This window comes from Carcharhinus amblyrhynchos, chromosome 13, assembly GCF_965287045.1.
Source record: "Carcharhinus amblyrhynchos chromosome 13, sCarAmb.v2.hapA, whole genome shotgun sequence".
Taxonomy (NCBI): Eukaryota; Metazoa; Chordata; class Chondrichthyes; order Carcharhiniformes; family Carcharhinidae; genus Carcharhinus; species Carcharhinus amblyrhynchos.
The window spans coordinates 74666109-74689861 of NC_137336.1; the positions used below are offsets into that span (position 1 = coordinate 74666109).

General features: G+C 43.6%; 2 protein-coding genes across 2 annotated transcripts; both read left to right on the plus strand.

The window, feature by feature from the left end:
* The first annotated feature begins 214 nt into the window (after positions 1-214).
* LOC145351350 (putative G-protein coupled receptor 139) lies at positions 215-4482 on the plus strand. The gene is made up of 2 exons (XM_080200967.1): positions 215-284; positions 3554-4482. Exons 1-2 carry the CDS (start codon positions 215-217, stop codon positions 4480-4482), a joined length of 999 nt encoding a protein of 332 aa, XP_080057093.1.
* Positions 4483-15151: 10669 nt separating this feature from the next.
* Positions 15152-23728, plus strand: LOC145351351 (putative G-protein coupled receptor 139). Its single transcript, XM_080200968.1, has 2 exons — positions 15152-15221; positions 22800-23728. The coding sequence occupies exons 1-2, from the start codon at positions 15152-15154 to the stop codon at positions 23726-23728; spliced, it is 999 nt and encodes a 332-aa protein (XP_080057094.1).
* The last annotated feature ends 25 nt before the right edge of the window (positions 23729-23753 follow it).

Consider the following 23753-nt stretch of genomic DNA (forward strand, 5'->3'; position numbering starts at 1 on the left):
TTTATTTTCTTAGAAATGGCAACACAATTTGATCATCATTTTCTGTCGTCTACTATTCCTTAATTGTTTGTGAAATGAGTGTAACTAATATTGTTTTTTATACAACCGTGTTCATTCTCTCACGGGAGAGTTATCCCTAATATAAAAAGCGGATCCTTTGAACCTAAAATGATATTTAATTGCTCACAGTCACCATTATACTAGTTCACAGAAGATGAGCTATCCATTAATCTTTCAGATTGAACGCATCTACTACCCAGTTCTTGCAGCTATTGGCATAACTGGTAAGGATTTGAACTCAATATTAATGATGTTACACAATGTTCAAGCATTGCTACTCTTCATTACTGCAGCTGTATAGGGCATTGGTGAGGCCGCAACTGGAGTACTGTGTGCAGTTTTGGGCGCCGCACCTGCGCAAAGATATTTTGGCCTTGGAGGGAGTGCAGAGGAGGTTTACTAGGCTGATACCGGAGTTGAGGGGGTTGAGCTATGAGGAGAGGCTGAATAAACTAGGCTTGTACTCGTTAGAGTTTAGAAGAATGAGGGGAGATCTCATTGAGACGTATAAGATGATGAATGGGATGGATAGGATAGCGGTGGAGAGACTCTTCCCGCTCAAAAAAGACAGTAGGACTAGGGGGCACAGCCTCAAGATAAAAGGGGGGTGGTTTAGAACGGAGTTGAGGAGGAACTTCTTCACTCAAAGGGCGGTGAATCTCTGGAATTCTCTGCCCGTTGAAGTGGTGGAGGCTGCCTCGCTAAATATTTTTAAGACGCGGGTTGATGGGTTTTTGATAAGAGAGGGGATTAAGGGTTATGGGGAGAGGGCGGGAAAGTGGAACTGAGCCACGACAGATCAGCCATGATCTTATTGAATGGCGGGGCAGGCTCGAAGGGCTAGATGGCCTACTCCTGCTCCTATTTCTTATGTTCTTATGTTCTTATTTCTTCCTTTTACAGTAATATAATCAAACGGCTCTGTGTGTTATACAATTTTATTATTTGCAATTCAACTAAGAGTTGTATTACTGTTCGCCGTGGGGGATTGCTAATGAAAGTTATTTATTCAGAGTTCAATAACACTGATGTTGCTGGAATCATCCCCTATTGGGCATTCTCACTTCTAGAGGAAATCTGCAATTAGAGTCTGAATATTTATGAATGCTGTACTAATTCTTTCGTTATGTTAAGTATATGGCGTGGGTCAACAAACTTTCTATTTCAGTTATATTCACTTGCGAAAATATTTTATTGAGTGCTATAAATTCAATTTTAACAATCATTTTCCCGTAGCCTTAAGGTTTGTTCATTTTACGTAGAAGGCCATTCCTCTTTTGGATGTTACCAACTAATTTGCTTCCTCAATTTGGGATGGAGGAAGCAAACATTTCGGGTAACAGCAACTTTCCAAATCAATGGAAAACCACTGCTTCTTCTCCATGTCTATTTTCAATGGTCATACACACCTGGATCTTGGTTACTGACCCTGGAGCCACTAGACAGCGATTTTAATGGTGTTAACGTGCAACACACTTAAATTTGAAACCCTCCATTATATCATCGTCATCGTTTTCCATTCTTTGCTTCTCCTAATGCTCCATTTTGGTCTATCAGTTCGGTGACGTTCCAATAGATCTTCCATTCACCCGCTCCTTGAATCATCCTGAAACATATATCCCTGAATATCACCTCATGATCTGGCTCATGTCTAATTCATGATGATTAAATGTTTCATAGAACTATTTTGTTTTTCTTCTCTGCGTCCCTATAAAGAACATAAGAACATAAGAAATAGGAGCAGGAGTAGGCCATCTAGCCCTTCGAGCCTGCCCCGCCATTCAATAAGATCATGGCTGATCTGTCGTGGCTCAGTTCCACATTCCCGCCCTCTCCCCATAACCCTTAATCCCCTTGCTTATCAAAAACCCATCAACCCGCGTCTTAAAAATATTTAGCGAGGCAGCCTCCACCACTTCAACGGGCAGAGAATTCCAGAGATTCACCACCCTTTGAGTGAAGAAGTTCTTCCTCAACTCCGTTCTAAACCGTCCCCCCTTTATCTTGAGGCTGTGCCCCCTAGTCCTACTGTCCTTTCTGAGCGGGAAGAGTCTCTCCACCTCTATCCTATCCATCCCATTCATCATCTTATACGTCTCAATGAGATCTCCCCTCATTCTTCTAAACTCTAACGAGTACAAGCCTAGTTTATTCAGCCTCTCCTCATAGCTCAATCCCCTCAACTCCGGTATCAGCCTAGTAAACCTCCTCTGCACTCCCTCCAAGGCTAAAATATCCTTGCGTAAGTACGGCGACCAAAACTGCACACAGTACTCCAGCTGCGGCCTCACCAATGCCCTATACAGCTGCAGCAAGACCTCCCTACTTGAAGGCAGCAGGAAAGAAGCTGTTCTTGAGTCAGTTGGTATGTGACCTCAGACACTTGCATATATTTTTTTCCTGATGGAAAAAGGTGTGTGGAGTTCTCGATTATGTTGCCAGCTATTCCCAAGGCAGCGGCACGTGTGCACAGAATCATTGGATGGGAGGCTAGTTTGCCTAATGGGATGGCTTCTTTCACAACCCTTTATAGTTTCCTGCAGTCTTGGACAGGGCAGGTGCAGGTGTGATACAACCAGAAAGAATGGTTTCTGTGATGCATCTATAAAAGATGGTGAGATTCATAGTGGACAAGCAAAACTTTCTTATCCTTCCTGTGAATGGAGAGGCTTTGGTGGATTTTCTGATATATAGCATCGGTGTGGAGGGACCAGGGCAGGTTGTTGTCAATCTGGACACCTAGAAATCTCAAATCTTGGCCATTTCAAATACATCCCCATCGATGTACACAAGGGTATCTTCTCCACTCCGCTTCAAGCTTGGGCTGGTACTGTTTTTGAAGGATGTCCGTAGACCGTGTCTGTGTTATGAAGTTCAGAAAAGACAATGGATTGAAAGACGCAACAGGATCAGCTAAAATGTTGTTCAATGTCTGAGCAGGCTTGTGGGACCAAAGAGCCAACTCTGTCTCTATTTATTCCACTCATCCAGTTCTGATGAATGCTGCCAACCTTTGGTTATCTATCATTTACCAAGATCAGATGTTTGAGGCTCTCCGTTTAGTGCTGATGATTGGTTTCTTGCCCTGAGGACTTATGGATTTAGTTTTGTTTAATCTCACATGGTAATTTCCAGTATTTCGCTCGCTTCCACTCCATATTAACAGCTTTAATGAATGCAATTTGATGTAACGGCTTTGGGCTTGTGAATTTTTGAGCATTGCCATCTCTTGTTTCCAGATCACTGTAAGTTTAATCTAGTTGTTCTAATATTTATTTTACTATTAGCATTAGTTACCAACCGAGTAATATATATTCATTTGTATCATTTACATTTTGTACTATTAATTGTGTTAAAATGTCAACATAAAAAGAATGAATGGGTTGCAATTGCAGTATAATTGTAGCTTTTGCACAAAAGCCTATTAAACTGATGTTATTTTTTCCTAAGTGAATTTGGCCACTGAGATGTTGCTATTTCCTATTTCTTACAGTTAACTCAGTGGCGATTGTGATCTTGAACCGAGGGAAATGTGGCCTCTCCAAATGTATCACGCAGTATCTAATGGCAATGACAACAGCAGATCTACTGCTAGTCATCATTGATGTTATACTGAATCGAATTAATAATATTTATTTACCAGTTAATTTCTTATTCATTACTCCTGTGTGTTCGATCAAAATAGTTGTATTTCTTGCAGTTTTGAATTGTTCTGTCTGGTTCACAGTTGCTTTTACCTTTGATCGTTTTGTAGCCATTTCTTGCAGGAACCTAAAAGCAAGATATTGCACCAAGGGAACTGCAGTTGTGGTGATCGTAACTGTGAGCATTATCAATTGTGCACGGCCCATTCCCTTTTACTTTGTATTTAACCCTACAATAGTTATTGACAATGTACCATGGTTTTGCATTCTAACATCAGACTATTATACCTCTTCCTTTTGGATAATGTATGAGTGGATTGACAGTATACTAACACCATTACTTCCATTTGTCCTGATTTTGGTTTTCAATACTCTAACTGCCAGAAACATTATAATTGTCAATCGGCTCCGGAAGAACATCAGGGGACAAGGGAAATCACAGAATCATATTGACCCAGAAGTGGAGAACCGAAGGAAATCCATCATTTTACTATATGCCTTGTCCACCAATTTTATATTGTTGTGGATTCCTTATGTTGTACATTCCTTAAACTGGCAAGTTGTAAACTACAATTATACAGACAAATATGTTAATGATCCAACATATGTCATCCAACAATGTGGATTCATGCTACGGCTTCTGAGTTCATGCACAAACACCTGCATATATGCATTAACCCAAAGGAAATTTAGAGAGGAGTTAAAGAATGGGCTTAAATATTCATTAATTGTAATTGTTCAGTTATTTGAATGCAAATTAGAAATTAAACAGCAATAGGAGCATCATTTCTAGAGTTACAACTCAATCTCCTTTCAAGTTTAATTCCATATTATGATCACTCATCCCTAAAGCGTTTTGTACAGCTATATTGACAACGATTCTTTTCTCATTACACAGTACCCAGTCTAAGATGGCTTGCTCTCTAGTCAGTTCCTCCACGTATTGGTCCAGAAAACCATCCCGAACACAATCCAAGAATTCCTTCTCGACTGCATTAATTTGATTTACCCAATCCACGTGCAGATTATAATCACCCAGAGCCACTGATATTCTCTTATAGAGTTATAAAGCCAGATAGGTTCACAGCGTGGAAGCATGCCCTTTGGTCCAACATGTCCATGGCATCCCTTTTTTTAACTCCTAAGCTAACCCCAGTTTCCCAAGTTTGGCCCATATCCTTCTATACCCATCTTAGCCATGTAACTGTGTAAACGCTTCTAAAAGCCAAAATTGTACCCGTCTCTAGAACTACTTCTAGCAGCATATTCTGCACATTTGCCACCATCTGTGTGAAAAAAAATGCTCCTCTGGATCTTTTTATATCTCTCCCCTCTCACCTTCAAACTATGCCCTCTAATTTTAGACTCCCCTACCTTTTGGAAGCTATATTGACTATCTAGCTGATTTATGCCCCTCATTATTTTATAAACCTTTACAAGATCATCCCAAAGCCATCTCTGCTCCAAAGAAAAATGTCCCAGACCATCCAGCCTCTCCTTTGAACTCAAACCTTCAAGTCCCGGTAGCATCCTAGTAAATCCTTTCTGCGCTCATTCGAGTTTAATAATATGCTTTCTATAATAGGGTGACCAGAACTGCACACATATTCCAAGTGTAACCTTAACAATGTCTTGTACAACTTCAGCAGTACGTCCCAACTCCTGTACTCAATATTCTGACCAATGAAACCAAGCATGCTGAATGCCTTCTTCACCACTCTGTCTTCCTGTGACTCCACATTCAGGGAGTTACGCACTTATACCCCTAAATCTCTTTGTTCAATACTCTCCCCAGTGTCCTACCATTAAATGAGTAAGTCCTGCCCTGATTTGATCTGCCAAAATGCATTAGCAATCATTTATCTAATTTAAACTCCATCTGCCATTCGTTAGCACAAGGGCCCAATTGATCAAGATCCCTTTGCAATCCTAAATAACCTTCTTCAATATCCACTATGCTACCATCTTGGTGCCATCTGCAAACTTAGTAACCATGCCAACTAAACTCTCATCCAAGTCATTAATATAAATGCCTAATTACAGTGGACCCAGCACTGATCCCTGAGGCACCCCGCTGGTCACAGGCCTCCAGCTTGTGAAAAAAAAACACCCTCTACAACCATGGTCTGTCTTCTTTCATCAAGCCAATTTTGTATCAATTTGGCTACGTCACCCTGGATCCCATGAGATTAAACTTTATGCAACAAAGTGCCATGTGGTACCTTGTCAAAGGTCTCCCTAAAATCCAGGTAGACAACATCAACTGCACTTCCCTCATCTACCTTCTTGGTTACCCCTTCGTAAAAACTCAATCAAATTTGTGAGACATGATTTTCCAGTCATAAAACCATGCTGAATGCCCCTAATCTGTCCTTGTGTCTCTAACTGCGTACAGATGCTATCTCCCAAAATATCTTCTAACAACTTACCCGCTACAAATATGAGGCTCTCTGGCCTGTAGTCCCCAGGCTTTTCACTGCATCTCTTCTTCATAGAATCATAGAAACCCTACAGTGCAGAAAGAGGCCGTTCGGCCCATCAAGTCTGCACTGACCAGAAAGCCACCAAGGCCCTATTCCCATATCCTCACATATTTACCTGCTAATCCCTCTAACCTACGCATCCCGGGACACTAAGTGGCAACCTAGCACGTCCAACTATCTAACCCGCACACCTTTGGACTGTAGGAGGAAACCAGAGCACCCGGAGGAAACACACGCAGACACTGGAAGAACATGCAAACTCCACACAGACAGTGACCCATGCCAGGAATCGAACCCAGTTTCCTGGAACTGTGAAGCAGCAGTGCTAACCACTGTGCTACCGTGTCGCCAAAATTCAAATTCCAACATCTGCTATGACATGATTTGAACCCAGGTCCCCAGAACATTAGCTCAGTTCCTTAATTAATTATGTGTGATAATGCCACAAGTCCACTGCCTCCCCACTAAACAAAGGCACAACATTTGCACCCTCCAATCTTCAGGCAACTCACCTGTGATTATCAATGATTCAAATATCTCTGCTGAGGGGACCCACAATTTCCTCCCTACCCTCCCTCCACAGTGCCCCGGGATACACTTCATCAGGTCACAGGGATTTATCTATCTTGATATGCTTTAAGGCTTCCAGCACCTCCTTCTCTGTTATATGTAATCTAACTATATTATGTTATATGTATCACATGCATCTCTAATTGTGTCTAATGTCATTCCCAATCTCACCACTGCAGTTTGGGGATCCACATACGAGATCCATTAATATTTGTATTTCTCAACTCTATCTGCATAGACTCTGCTTTGCCAGAGCTAATATTCTTTCACATCATTGTGGTAGTTTTCTCTTTAATCAACAGTGCCACTCCACCAACTTATGTTCTTATGGTGCCCATTTATATCTATTTACACAATTAGTTCATCAACTATCTAAAGGCTCAGCACACCAAGGCACAAGGTCTTTAAGCTTGTCTTTTTAACATTATTTGCCTTGCTCTCGACATTTTCTCTATAGTCCTGTTTGAACTATATCCTTGATTTCTCTACTTACCACTTTTCTTATTCCCTTTTCTGCCTTTTGTTTTTGCCCTTGCTCCCACCTTCCCTGACTCCTTAGAGAGAATCCCCTCCCTTGGCATATCAGTTTAAACCCTCCGCACCCAATCTAGCAAATGGTTCCCCTAGGACATCAGTCCCAGTCCTGCTCGGATGTAACAATTCCAAATTGTTCAGGTCCCACCTCCTCGAGAGCCATTCCCCAAGCTGAAAGAATTGGAAACCGTCCCCCTGACACCATCTCTTCAGCCACGTATCCATCCGATCTATCCTGTAATCTCTACTCTGAAAAACACGTGGCATAGGTAATAATCCTGAGATCACTGTATTTGAGATCCGATTTCTTAACTTTCTTCCCAGCTTATTGCCTTCTGCTTTTAGGTCCTCATACCTTTTATTTTATATCTACGTCATTTGTACTGATGGGTACCACGACCACTTCTTGTTCACCCTCCCTCTTCCAAAATGTTCTGCACCCACACCAAGACATCTAGAGAGGCAAGACAAAGTTATGGAGCTGTGTTTACCACCACAGAAACGCCTGGCTATACTCATTACAATTGAAACCCCCATAATCATTACACTGGCATTTTTTTGTTCGTGTCCTCTCTGCAGCACATCCAACCATGGTGCAATGAATTTGGCTGCTGCTGCTTTCCTCGGAGAGGTCATTCCCTTCAACAATAGGGAACCAGGCTGATTCAGGGGATGCCCGGAGGTTAGGACAGATTTTAATAATTACATAAGAACATAAGAAATAGGAGCAGGAGTAGGCCATCTAGCCCTTCGAGCCTGCCCCGCCATTCAATAAGGTCATGGCTGATCTGTCGTGGCTCAGTTCCACATTCCCGCCCTCTCCCCATAACCCTTAATCCCCTCTCTTATCAAAAACCCATCAACCCGCGTCTTAAAAATATTTAGCGAGGCAGCCTCCACCACTTCAACGGGCAGAGAATTCCAGAGATTCACCACCCTTTGAGTGAAGAAGTTCCTCCTCAACTCCGTTCTAAACTGCCTCCCCTTTATCTTGAGGCTGTGCCCCCTAGTCCTACTGTCCTTTCTGAGCGGGAAGAGTCTCTCTACCTCTATCCTATCCATCCCATTCATCATCTTATACGTCTCAATGAGATCTCCCCTCATTCTTCTAAACTCTAACGAGTACAAGCCTAGTTTATTCAGCCTCTCCTCATAGCTCAACCCCCTCAACTCCGGCATCAGCCTAGTAAACCTCCTCTGCACTCCCTCCAAGGCCAAAATATCCTTGCATAAGTGCGGCAACCAAAACTGCACACAGTACTCCAGCTGCGGCCTCACCAATGCCCTATACAGCCGCAGCAAGACCTCCCTACTTTTATACTCAATCCCCCTCACTATGAAGGCCAGCATCCCATTCGCCTTCCTGACCACCTGCTGCACCTGCAAGCTGGGTTTTTGCGACTCATGCACAAGGACCCCGAGGTCCCTCTGCACCATCGCAATATAAAAAAGGATAGCAAGAGTTTTTATAAATATATAAAAAGGAAGAGGCTGGCTAGGGTGAACGTTGGTCCTTTAGAGGATGAGAAAGGGGAGCTAGTGGTAGGGGATGGGGATATGGCTAAGGTCTTGAATAACTTTTTTGTTTCTGTCTTCACGGAGGAGGACGTGAATAATTTGCCGGGTGTTAGAGATGGAAAGGTGGTAGGACTGGAGGGTCTTAATGACATTACTGTTACTAGAGAGGTGGTGCTCGACAGGCTGGAGGGGCTGATTGTGGACAAGTCCCCAGGACCGGATGGAATGCATCCGAGGGTTCTGAAAGAAATGGCGGAGGTTATAGTGGATGCCTTGGTGGTTATTTTCCAGACGTCGCTGGATTCCGGGGAAGTGCCAGAAGATTGGAAAACAGCTAATGTTACGCCGTTGTTTAAGAAGGGTGCCAGGCAAAAGGCGGGGAATTATAGGCCGGTTAGTTTAACGTCTGTGGTAGGTAAAATGTTAGAATCCGTCATTAAGGAGGAAATTGCGAGGCATCTTGAAGGGAATTGCTTGATAGAGCAGACGCAACACGGTTTCATTAAAGGGAAGTCGTGTCTGACAAATTTACTGGAGTTCTATGAGGATGTGTCTAGGGCAGTGGATAGAGGAGAGCCGGTGGATGTGGTCTTTCTGGATTTTCAGAAGGCGTTTGACAAGGTACCTCACAAGAGGTTATTGCAGAAGGTCAGGGGACATGGAGTTGGGGGTAGGGTGTTAGCGTGGATAGAGGATTGGTTGTCAAATAGGAGGCAGAGAGTGGGAGTCAATGGGTGCTATTCGGATTGGCGGTTGGTGACTAGTGGGGTGCCCCAGGGGTCGGTGCTGGGGCCTCAGCTATTTACCATTTATATAGATGATCTGGAGGAGGGAACCGAGTGCAGGGTGTCGAAATTTGCTGATGGCACCAAGATTGGGGGAAAGGCAAATTGTGCGGAGGGTGTGGAGAGTCTGCAGAAGGATCTAGATAGGCTGGGCGAATGGGCCAGGAAATGGCAAATGGAATTTAATGTTGGCAAGTGTGAGGTGGTCCACTTTGGTAGGAAGAATGGTAGGAAGGACTATTACTTACGGGGCGAAAAACTGCAGCAGGCGACGGTGCAGAGGGACCTCGGGGTCCTTGTGCATGAGTCGCAAAAACCCAGCTTGCAGGTGCAGCAGGTGGTCAGGAAGGCGAATGGGATGCTGGCCTTCATAGCGAGGGGGATTGAATATAAAAGTAGGGAGGTCTTGCTGCAGCTGTATAGGGGGTTGGTGAGGCCGCAGCTGGAGTACTGTGTGCAGTTTTGGGCGCCGCACCTGCGCAAGGATATTTTGGCCCTGGAGGGAGTGCAGAGGAGGTTTACTAGGCTGATACCGGAGTTGAGGGGATTGAGCTATGAGGAGAGGCTGAATAAACTAGGCTTGTACACGTTAGAGTTTAGAAGAATGAGGGGAGATCTCATTGAGACGTATAAGATGATGAATGGGATGGATAGGATAGAGGTGGAGAGACTCTTCCCGCTCAAAAAAGACAGTAGGACTAGGGGGCATAGCCTCAAGATAAAGGGGAGGCGGTTTAGAACGGAGTTGAGGAGGAACTTCTTCACTCAAAGGGTGGTGAATCTCTGGAATTCTCTGCCCGTTGAAGTGGTGGAGGCTGCCTCGCTAAATATTTTTAAGAAGCGGATTGATGGGTTCTTGATAAGAGAGGGGATTAAGGGTTATGGGGAGAGGGCGGGAAAGTGGAACTGAGCCACAACAGATCAGCCATGATCTTATTGAATGGCGGGGCAGGCTCGAAGGGCTAGATGGCCTACTCCTGCTCCTATTTCTTATGTTCTTATGTTCTTATGCTGCAGTTTTTCGCCACGTAAGTAATAGTCCTTCCTACCATTATTCCTACCAAAGTGGACAACCCCACATTTGCCAACATTAAATTCCATTTGCCAGTTCCTGGCCCATTCGCCCAGCCTATCTAGATCCTTCTGTAGACTCTCCACACCCTCCACACAATTTGCCGTTCCACCAATCTTGGTGTCATCAGCAAATTTCGACACCATACACTCGGTTCCCTCCTCCAGATCATCTATATAAATGGTAAATAGCTGAGGCCCCAGCACCGACCCCTGGGGCACTCCACTAGTCACCAACCGCCAATCAGAATAGCACCCATTGACCCCCACTCTCTGCCTCCTATTTGACAACCAATCCTCTATCCACGCTAACACCCTACCCCCAACTCCATGCCCCCTGACCTTCTGTAATAACCTCTTGTGAGGGACCTTGTCAAACACCTTCTGAAAATCAAGAAAGACCACATCCACCGGCTCTCCTCTATCCACCGCCCTAGACACATCCTCATAGAACTCCAATAAACTCGTCAGACACGACTTCCCCTAAACGAAACCGTGCTGCGTCTGCTCTACCAAACAATCCTCCTCAAGATGCCTCGCTATTTCCTCCTTGATCACAGATTCTAACATTTTTCCTACAACAGACGTTAAACTAACCGGCCTATAATTCCCCGCCTTTTGCCTGGCACCCTTCTTAAACAATGGCGTAACATTAGCCGTTTTCCAATCATCCGGCACTTCCCCGGAATCCAGCGATGTCTGGAAAATAACCACCAAGGCATCCACTATCACCTCCGCCATTTCTTTCAGAACCCTCGGATGCATTCCATCCGGTCCTGGGGACTTGTCCACAATCAGCCCCTCCAGTCTGTCGAGCACCGCCTCTCTAGTAAGAGGTTTTGCTGGAGGTTCAGAAGAGTAAGAACATAAGAACATAAGAAATAGGAGCAGGAGTAGGCCATCTAGCCCTTCGAGCCTGCCCCGCCATTCAATAAGATCATGGCTGATCTGTCGTGTCTCAGTTCCACATTCCCGCCCTCTCCCCATAACCCTTAATCCCCTCTCTTATCAAGAACCCATCAACCCGCTTCTTAAAAATATTTAGCGAGGTAGCCTCCACCACTTCAACAGGCAGAGAATTCCAGAGATTCACCACCCTTTGAGTGAAGAAGTTCCTCCTCAACTCCGTTCTAAACCGCCCCCCCTTTATCTTGAGGCTGTGCCCCCTAGTCCTACTGTCCTTTTTGAGCGGGAAGAGTCTCTCCACCTCTATCCTATCCATCCCATTCATCATCTTATACGTCTCAATGAGATCTCCCCTCATTCTTCTAAACTCTAACGAGTACAAGCCTAGTTTATTCAGCCTCTCCTCATAGCTCAACCCCCTCAACTCCGGCATCAGCCTCGTAAACCTCCTCTGCACTCCCTCCAAGGCCAAAATATCTTTGCGTAAGTACGGCGATATAGGTGTGGATAGTGGTGGCGGAGGGGGGAATCTCATAGACACTTATAAAATTCGAACAGGACTAGATTGTGGATGCAGGGGGGATGTTCCTGATGGTGGAGTTCAGGACCAGGGGTCACAGTCTACGGATTCAGGTGGATCATTTAGGACAGAGGTGAGGAGACATTTTTACACCTAAAGAGTGGTGAGTCTATGGAAGTCATTACCACAGGAGGGAGTTGATGCAAAAGCTTTGAAAGTATTCAGGAGGGGCCTAGATGGTAAGTAGAGTTCACGACTCACAAATGTCAGGCAAAGGCCATCACCGATGAGAGGCATTCTAACAGCTGCCCCCTGACATTGTTACCATCACTGAATTCCCCACTGTCAACATCCACAGGGTTAGCATTGACTAGAAACTCAACTGGACTAGCCTCGTAAACATAGTTGCTACAAGAGCAGGCCTGAGACTAGATGAGTAACTCACTCCCTGATTCCCGAAATCCTGTTCACAATCTACAAGGCACAAGTCAGCGCTGTGATGGAACACACTCACTTCTCTGGGTGGGTGCAGCTCCAACCACGCTCAGGAAGCTCGACACCATCCAAAGACGTAGAATCCAGCTTGATTGGAACAACATCCACAAACATCCATTCCTTCCATATCCACACCCACCAATGCTTAGTCACATCCGTGTACACTATTGACAAGATTCATTGCAGCAATTCACCAAATATTCTTAGCCAGCACCTTCCAAACTCACACTACTTCCATCTGCAAGGACAAGGGCAGCAAATAGATGGACACACCACCACCTGCAAGTTCCCCTCCAAGGCGCTCATCTCCTGTCTTATAAAAATATCATAAGAACATAAGAAATAGGAGCAGGAGTAGGCCATCTAGCCCTTCGAGCCTGCCCCGCCATTCAATAAGATCATGGCTGATCTGTCGTGGCTCAGTTCCACATTCCCGCCCTCTCCCCATAACCCTTAATCCCCTCTCTCATCAAAAACCCATCAACCCGCGTCTTAAAAATATTTAGCGAGGCAGCCTCCACCACTTCAACGGGTAGAGAATTCCAGAGATTCACAACCCTTTGAGTGAAGAAGTTCCTCCTCAACTCCGTTCTAAACCGCACCCCCCCCCCCCTTTATCTTGAGACTGTGCCCCCTAGTCCTACTGTCCTTTCTGAGCGGGAAGAGTCTCTCCACCTCTATCCTATCCATCCCATTCATCATCTTATATGTCTCAATGAGATCTCCCCTCATTCTTCTATACTCTAACGAGTACAAGCCTAGTTTATTCAGCCTCTCCTCATAGCTCAACCCCCTCAACTCCGGCATCAGCCTAGTAATCCTCCTCTGCACTCCCTCCAAGGCCAAAATATGCTTGCGTAAGTACGGCGACCAAAACTGCACACAGTACTCCAGTTGCGGCCTCACCAATGCCCTATACAGCTGCAGCAAGACCTCCCTACTTTTATATTCAATCCCCTTCGCTATGAAGGCCAGCATCCCATTCGCCTTCCTGACCACCTGCTGCACCTGCAAGCTGGGTTTTTGCGATTCATGCACAAGGACCCCGAGGTCCCTCTGCACCGTCGCCTGCTGCAGTTTTTCGCCGCGTAAGTAATAGTCCTTCCTACCATTCTTCCTACCAAAGTGGACCACCTCACACTTGCCAACATTAAATTGCCAACAATATCGCTACTCCTTCACAGTTGCTGGGTCAATCTCCTGGAATTCCCTACTAATGGATTATTGGTCAACTCACAGCACGCAGACTGCAGCATTTCAAGAAAGCAGCTGAGCACCACCTTATCAAGGGCAAGTAGGGATGGGGAATAAATGGTGGCCAGTCAGTGAAACCCATGTCCAACGAATGAATAAATAAATTAGTAGTGGCACTGTATAGGTCGCAAATCTCCTGACAGACTCTCCTATCATTAAGACATTATTAATATTATATTTATGTTCTGGTGGGGGGATTGAAATTGAAGGGTCTCACTTTGAGTACAGTGCTCATAAGCTTTTTCCCTGCGTAATTATTTTACTGGCGACTTTTGAAAATTTTGAGCATGTGCTGTTTTTGGAACGCTTTCCAGTTGGCAAAAAAGTGTCTGCAAAATAAATCTGTTTTATTAGTGATCCTGTATCCATATTTAATACTGTGTTTAATATTCTGCAGAGGTACTGTAATTGCAAAACCACTTTGTTTTAATATATATATTAAAAATCCTTCTTTTAAACAACACATTTGACTGCCTTTGTTGAGGACTCAAGTTACCACACAAAGTAAATCAGCGTAAGAGCAAAATATTGCAGATGTTGGAATCTTAAACTGAAGCAGGAAATGCTGGAAAGTTTCAACAGGTCTGGCAGCACCTGTTAGGAGAGAATAGAGCCAATGTTTCAAGTCTAGATGATCTATTGTCAGGGTTTGTTACAGTCCTGACGAAGACTCATCTGGCCTCTAAACGTCAGCTCTATTCTCGCCCCGCAGATGTCGTCAGACCTGCTGAGATTTTCCAGCATTTTCTGTTTTTGTTAGTGAAGAAAATCAGTGTGAAAGTTTTGAAAGATCTGTAATGCAGATACAAATTCAGAGCTCAGTCTGCCCGCTGCTGTGAAGAGTACGCAACTGCTCATAGAAACATAAAGTAAATATAAGACACGGAAGGAGGTAATGCTGATGGAAAAAAAATGCTTCCCCGCCCCATTCGAGCACCGAGATCACAGAACTTTTGCTGGCAGTCCTTTTGGTGCATTTTCAAATATTTTTCTTTCTGCATTCACCTTTTTTTTGGGCAGTTAGCTTCAGGTCTTCCACAAAACCCAATTGATAATATGGAGCTAACAAAACCATTAATCGCTACCAGCTCATTAGTATTCATTCTCTTTTTAGACGAAATGGCAAAACAGATCATCATTATCTTTTGTCTCCATTTTCCTCGTTTGTGAAATAAGTGTAACTAATATCGTTTATTATATAACTAGATAATTGGGTCACGGGAGAGTTCTTCCCAATATAAATAGTGGCTCCTTCGAACCTAAAATGATGTCTAATTACTCACAGCCGCCGTTATACAAAGCTCACAGAAGATGGAATATCCATTAATCTTTCAGATTGAATGCATTTACTACCCAGTTCTTGCAGTTATTGGCGTTACTGGTAAGGATATAAATCCATTAATGATGTTACTCTCCTTCCTTTCCTTTGGCTGTAATACAATCAAATAACTGTATGTTATCAGGCCACAAATTTAGTATTTACAATTCAACTCAGAGTTATATTATTGTTTGCCATGGGAGAATTGTTTACGAAAGTTATTTGTCTTCTTTAGAGTTTGATAGCGCTGATGTTAATAGCGTCATCCCTGTTAGGTGTACTCACTTCAAGAGCAAATCTGTAATTAGAGTCAAATATTTACGAATGCTGTATTAATGTTAAGGTAGATGGCGTGTTCAAAGTGGGTCAACAAATATTCTATTTCAGTTGCATTCACTTGCAAAAATATTTTATTGAATGCTATATATTAAATTTTAACAACTTTTCCCCGTAGCTTTAACGTTTGTTCATTTTACATAGAAGGTCGTTTCCCTTTTGAATGTTTCGAAGTATTTTGTTTCCTCCATTTCGGATGGAAGAAACAAGCATTTTGGATAACAGGAACTTTCCAAATCAACGGAAAACCACTGCATATCTTCCATGTCTATTTTCCTTCATTTATTTCCAATGAACATAAATCCCTGTGTCTTGGTTACTGACGCTTGTACGAGCAGACAGCGATTTTAATTGCATTAACGAGCAAGGCACTTAAATTTGAAACCCACCATTATATCATCTTTAGTGTTTTCCAGTTTTTGCTTCTCAAGATGGTACACATTAGTCCATCAGTTTGGTGATGTTCTATGTAGAGCTTCCATTCACCCGTTCCTTGAATGCCTCATAGTCATTCCAAATCATTTATCCCCGAATGTCAACTCAAGCTCTGGCTCATGTCTAATTCGTGATTATTAAATGTTTCATAGCACTTCTTTATTTCTCTTCTCTGCCCCTCTATAAAGCCTGCAATTTCCTCATCTTGAGCTGTTGCCTTTATTGATGTGTGTATCTGCACCACAAGAGCTCTTCCACGTGTATCCAATTGTATCCTTAAGTTAGTACGCCCTCTCAGAATGTTTCTTCCTTGGTGAATCAATTCATTTATACATATTAACTTTTATCTGTCGTACCTTAGACACTTTCATCTACAGCCTCTGCCCTCCTGGAGTCTGTTACCTTCTTCGCTAATTAGTTTATGTTCCTGCCTCGTGTCATTTTATTACTTTCTCAATTATTCTCTGTATATCGAAATTCAGATGATTAGTATATATGTACACAAACAGTGGATCTGATACTCTTGGAGACCTCCATAAAGTAAAACAAAACTATTTTCAGCGTTCTTACTTAATTACAATTGAGTTTTTATCAGATGACATTGCCCTCGATATTTCTGCTGCAAATCCATAAACAAGGGGAAAAAATGGGAAAAGTAGAAGAGAATCAACGGGAAGAACAGTAATGCAGTGGAAAGGAGGAGAAAATGCCCAGCAAAATGAATTATGGAACACATGAAACAACAGTTGCTGCTGAATTTTCCTTGTCCATTTATGTCTCCTATGGACAAATCTTTTGCTTTAGCATATATTGTAATTATCTGTTTTTGATTTCCAACATCACCCCTTTCGGTATTATCACATGATTAATAATACAGTTACGAGTGGTGTGCCTCAGGGATCTGTTTTGGGGCCACTGCTGTTTGTAATTTTTATCAATGATCTGGATGAGGGTATAGAAGGATGGATTAGTAAATTTGCTGATGACACCAAAGTCGGAGGTGTGGTAGATTGTGAGGAAGGGTGTCATAGTTTGCAGGGAGACTTAGACAGGTTGCAGAGCTGGGCCGAGAGGTGGCGGATGGAGTTTAATGCGGAGAAGTGTGAGGTAATTCACTTTGGTAGGAATAACAGATGTGTCGAGTATAGGGCTAATGGGAGGACTTTGAATAGTGTGGATGAACAGAGGGATCTAGGTGTATGTGTACATAGATCCCTGAAAGTTGGGAATCAAGTAGATAGGGTTGTTAAGAAGGCATACGGTGTCTTGGCGTTTATTGGTAGGGGGATTGAATTTAGGAGTCGCAGCGTCATGTTGCAACTGTACACAACTCTGGTGCGGCCGCACTTGGAGTATTGTGTGCAGTTCTGGTCCCCACATTATAGGAAGGACGTGGAGGCTTTGGAGAGAGTGCAGAGGAGGTTTACCAGGATGTTGCCTGGTATGGAGGGGAGGTCCTATGAGGAGAGACTGAGGGATTTGGGGTTGTTTTCGTTAGAAAGAAGGCGGCTAAGAGGGGATCTTATTGAAACATATAAGATGATTAGAGGTTTAGATAGGGTGGACAGTGATAGCCTTTTTCCTCGGATGGAGAAAGCTAGCACGAGGGGGCATGGCTTTAAATTAAGGGGGGGTAGTTATAGGACAGATGTCAGGGGTAGGTTCTTTACCCAGAGGGTGGTGAGGGATTGGAATGCCCTGCCTGCTGCAGTTGTAAATGCACCTAGTTTGGGGGCGTTTAAGAGATCTATGGATAGGTTTACGGACGAAAAGGGATTGGTATAGGCTAGTGGGTCATTGTTTTTGTAACTGGTCGGCGCAACATCGTGGGCCGAAGGGCCTGTTCTGCGCTGTAATGTTCTATGTTCTAATACAGTGAAAAGTATTCTTTCCTGTACGCTAATGCATACTATACACAGACAAGGAACAAAAAGGGTGCTGAATGCAATACTACAGTCATAGCGAGAGTGCAGGGAAAGATCAACTTCAAAAGTTTGCAGGAAGCAGGGTAGAAGCTGTTCTTGAATCAGTTGTATGTGACCTCAGACATTTGTAATTTTAGTTTCCTGCAGTCTTGGGCAGAGCAGGTGCCATGCCAAGATGTGATACAACCAGAAATAATGGTTTCTGTGATGCATCTGTAAAAGATGATGACGGTCATAGCAAAATATCCTTAGCCTGTGAATGTGGAGGCTTTGGTGGGTTTTCTTTACTATAGTGTCGGCAAGGAGGGACCAGGGCAGGTTGTTGGCATCTGGGCACCTAGAAACTTCAAGTCACAACCATTTGAAATTCATTGATATACACAGGGGTACCTCATCTCCCCTTCTTGAAATTGTTGACTATCTCATTCATTTGACGATATTGATGGAGAAATTGTCATCGCACCAGTTCGCCAAGTCATCTCTTCCCCTGTACATCATTGTCTGAAATCAGACTCACTACTGTGATGTTATTAGCAAACTTGAAAATTGAGTTGGAGGGGAATTTGGCCACACAGTCACAGGCGTGTAAGGAACACAGTAAGGGGCTAAGCACACAAACTTGTGGGGCACCGGTGTTGAGGATGATCGTGTTGTTGTCTATCCTTACTGACTGCGGTGTTCTCGTTAGGTAAACCAGGTAGTCGCAGAGGTAGGAGCCGAGCATCAGGCCACAGAGATTGGAGATGGGTTTTGTAGGAATAATGGTGTTGGAGGCTGAGCTATAGTTAATGAATAGGTGTCTGACATAGTTCACTTTGTTATGCAGGTGTTCTTGGCTTGAGTGTACGGGTGGGGAGAACGTATCTGCTGTAGAACTGTTGTACCAACAGGTGAACCACATTTGCTCCAGGCAATGTGAGAGACCGGGATTGATTTGTGCCATGAATAACCTTCCAAAGCCCTTGATAATGATGGATGTCAGAGTGATAGTCATTAAGCCTCGCTGCCTGGCTTGTTTTAGGTACAGGGGTGATCGTCATCCTCTAGAAGTAGGTGGAGACCTCAGATTGATGTAAAGAGAGATTAAAATTGTCTGTGATTACCTCCGTCAGCTGGCAAGTGCTGGATCTGAGTGCCCATCTGAGCACTCCATCCAGGGCAGTCGCTTTCCATGGGTTGACTTTCGAGAAGGCTGATCTGACGCTTGCAATGGTCACCTTGGATTTTGCTTCAGCTGAACGGAGTTGAGGAGGAACTTCTTCACTCAAAGGGTGGTGAATCTCTGGAATTCTCTGCCCGTTGAAGTGGTGGAGGCTGCCTCGCTAAATATTTTTAAGAAGCGGGTTGATGGGTTCTTGATAAGAGAGGGGATTAAGGGTTATGGGGAGAGGGCGGGAAAGTGGAACTGAGCCACAACAGATCAGCCATGATCTTATTGAATGGCGGGGCAGGCTCGAAGGGCTAGATGGCCTACTCCTGCTCCTATTTCTTATGTTCTTATGTTCTTATGTTCCTGGATGAAAGGCGTTGAGCTCACTGGGATGCTGGCAATTCCAAATGCCTTCTTCTTGCCACCTGTTGTATCTTGTGGACGACGCCATAGTCGCTGTGAATCCGTGTGGTTAGCCTGGGACTGTAGCTTAGTCTGGTATCGGTTTTGTCGTCTTTGATGGATTTTCATAGACGGTGTCTGTGTTATGAGGGTCGGGAAAGAGCGTGAATTAAAAGCCACAGTTAGATCAGCTATGTGTTGTTTAACGTCTGCTCATTTAGCCTCTATTTAGTCTGCTCATTCATAGAACATAGAACATTACAGCGCAGAACAGGCCCTTCGGCCCACGATGTTGCGCCGGCCAATTAAGAAAAAAGCAATGACCCTCTAACCTAAACCAATCCCTTTCCATCCATAAACCTATCCACGGATCTCTTAAACGCCCCCAAACTAGGCGCATCTACAACTGCAGCAGGCAGGGCATTCCAATCCCTCACCACCCTCTGGGTAAAGAGCCTACCTCTGACATCCGTCCTATAACTACCCCCCCTTAATTTAAAGCTACGTCCCCTCGTGCTAGCTTTCTCCATCCGAGGAAAAAGGTTATCACTGTCCACCCTATCTAAACCTCTAATCATCTTGTATGTTTCAATAAGGTCTCCTCTTAGCCGCCTTCTTTCTAACGAAAACGACCTCAAATCCCTCAGTCTCTCCTCATAGGACCTTCCCTCCATACCAGGCAACATCCTGGTAAACCTCCTCTGCACCCTCTCCAATGCCTCCACATCCTTCCTATAATGTGGGGACCAGAACTGCACACATTACTCCAAGTGCGGCCGCACCAGAGTTTTGTACAGTTGCAACATGACGTTGCGGCTCCTAAATTCAATCCCCCTACCAATAAACACCAAGACACCATATGCCTTCCTAACAATCTTATCGACTTGATTTCCAACTATCAGGGATCTATGCACATATGCACCTAGATCCCTCTGTTTGTCAACACTATTCAGAGTCCTACTGTTAGCCCTATACTCTACACATCTGTTATTCCTGCCAAAGTGAATTACCTCACACTTTTCCGCATTAAACTCCATCTGCCACCTCTCGGCCCAGCTCTGCAACTTGTCCAAGTCTCTCTGTAAACTATGACACCCCTCTTCACTATCTACCACTCCTTCGACTTTGGTGTCATCAGCAAATTTACTAATCCATCCTTCTATACCCTCATCCGGATCATTTATAAAAATTACAAACAGCAGTGGCCCTAAAACAGATCCCTGAGGCACACCACTTGTAACCGAACTCCATGACGAATACTTTCCATCAACCACCACCCTCTGTCTCCTATCTGCTAGCCAATTCCTGATCCAATTCACTAAATCACCCTCAATCCCATACACCTGCATTTTCTGCAGAAGCCTTCCATGGTGAACCTTATCAAACGCCTTACTAAAGTCCATATATACCACGTCAACTGCCTTACCCCCATCCACCTCTTTGGTCACTTTTTCAAAAAAAGTTCTGATGAATGCTGCCAGCATTTGATTATTCATCATTTGCCTTGATGAGATATTGTTTAATGTCTGTAAGAAGTCTCACAACACCGGGTTAAAGTCCAACCAGTTTATTTGACAATAAACCCACAGGCTTTCGGGGTTTGCCCCTTCATCAGGTGACGGGAGAGTTCTGGTCTCAAACACAGTATATAAAAAGCACACACAGTTTACAGAATACTGATTAGAATGAGAGTCTTCACAGCTAACCTGCTATTCAAGTCTTAAAGATGAAGATCAGATCTTTGGGTAAGCGTTCTCCAAGGTGGCCTTCATGACACGCGACAGTGCAGAGTCGCTGAGCAGAGACTAATAGCCAAGTTCCGCACACATGAGGAAAGCCTCAACAAAGATCTTGGGTTCATGTTGCACTATCTGTAACCCCCATGACTCGCCTGATCTTGTAAAATCTCAATTACTGTCCTGTCTGGAGACGACACACATCTCTTTAGCCTATGCCTGATGCTATCTCCACTCACATTGTCTGCATCTTTAAGACTTGAATAGCAGGTTAGCTGTAAAGACTCACGTTCTAATCAGAATTCTGTAAACTGTGTGTGCTTTTTATATACTGTGTTTGAGACCAGAACTCTCCCGTCACCTGATGAAGGGGGAAACCCCGAAAGCTTGTGCGTTTACTATCAAATAAACTGGTTGGTCTTTAACCTGGTGTCGTGAGACTTCTTATTGTGTTTACCCTAGTCCAACATCGGCACCTCCATTGGTGAGGCCGCAGCTGGAGTACTGAGTGCAGTTTTGGGCGTCACACTTACGCAAGGATATTTTGGCCTTGGAGGGAGTGCAGAGGAGGTTTACTAGGCTGATACCGGAGTTGAGGGGATTGAGCTATGAGGAGAGGCTGAATAAACTAGGCTTGTACTCGTTAGAGTTTAGAAGAATGAGGGGAGATCTCATTGAGACATATAAGATGATGAATGGGATGGATAGGATAGAGGTGGAGAGACTCTTCCCGCTCAGAAAGGACAGTAGGACTAGGGGGCACAGCCTCAAGATAAAGGGGGGGCGGTTTAGAACGGAGTTGAGGAGGAACTTCTTCACTCAAAGGGTGGTGAATCTCTGGAATTCTCTGCCCGTTGAAGTGGTGGAGGCTGCCTCGCTAAATATTTTTAAGACGTGGGTTGATGGGTTTTTGATAAGAGAGGGGATTAAGGGTTATGGGGAGAGGGCAGGAATGTGGAACTGAGCCACGACAGATCAGCCATGATCTTATTGAATGGCGGGGCAGGCTTGAGGGGCTAGATGGCCTACTCCTGCTCCTATTTCTTATGTTCTTATGTTCTTATCTTGTTTAATGTCTGAGCAGGCTTGTGGGACAAAAAAGCCAACTCTGCCTCTGTTTACTCTGCTCATCCAGTTCTGATGAATGTTGCTGACATTTGATTATTCATCATTTACCATGATGAGATGTTTGAGGCTGTCATTTTAAAGCTAGTGAGTTGTTTCTTGCCCTGAGGACTTATGGAATCAGTTTTGTTTAATGTCACACGATAGTTTCCAATATTTAGCTTGCTTTCATTCCATGTTAACATCTTTAGTGAATGCAATGTGATATAATGACACCGGGCATGTAAATTTTTGTTCATTGCCGTATCTCATCTACAGATCACCGTGATTTTAATCTAGTTGTTCTAATTAATATTTCACTCTGGACAGTTGTTCCTAACCAAGTTTTTATTTTATTCATATCATTGACATTTTGTATTATTAACAATGTTAGAGTATCAACATGCATTTTATTGTTGTGCAGGAAATAAAAAGAATGAATGGGTCGCAGTTGCTGTATAATTGTCGCTTTTGCACTAAAAACTATTAAAATAATATTATTTTTCTACGTGAATTTGGCCACTAAGTTGTTGCTATTTCCTATTTCTTACAGTTAACTCAGCGGCGCTTGTGATCCTGAACCGAGGGAAATGTGGCCTCTCCAAATGCATCACGCAGTATCTAATGGCAATGACAACAGCAGATCTACTACTCGTCATCATTGATGTTATACTGAATCGAATTAATAATATTTATTTTCCAATTAATTTCTTATTCCTTACACCTTTGTGTTCCCTCAAACTAGCTTCGTTTCTTGCAGTTTTGAATTGTTCTGTCTGGTTCACAGTCGCTTTTACCTTTGATCGCTTTGTAGCCATTTCTTGCAGCAACTTAAAAGCAAGATATTGCACCAAGAGAACTGCAGTTGTGGTGGTCGTAATTGTGACCATTATCAATTGTGCACGGTCCATTCCCTTTTACTTTACACTTCGTCCATCAATAATTATTGACAATGTACCATGGTTTTGTATTCAAACATCAGACTACTATACCGCTCCCTTTTGGATAGTATATGAGCGGATTGACAGTATACTAACACCATTGCTTCCATTTGCCTTGATTTTGATTTTCAATACTCTGACTGCCAAAAACATTATAATTGTCAATCGGCTCCGGAAGAAGCTCAGGGGACAAGGCAAATCACAGAATCATATTGACCCGGAAGTAGAGAACCGAAGGAAATCCATTATTTTACTCTATGCTTTGTCCACCAATTTTATACTGTTGTGGATTCCATATCTTGTACATTCCTTAAATTGGCAAGTCATAAATTACAATTATAAAGACAGATATATTAACAATCCAATATACGTCATCCAGCAATGTGGATTCATGCTACGACTTCTGAGTTCTTGCACAAACACCTGCATTTATGCATTAACCCAGAGGAAATTTAGAGAGGAGTTAAAGAACGGGCTTAAATATCCTTTTATTGCAATTATTCAGTTGTTTGAATGCAAATGTGAAACTGAACGGCAATAGCAACAACATTTCTAGAGCTAAAACT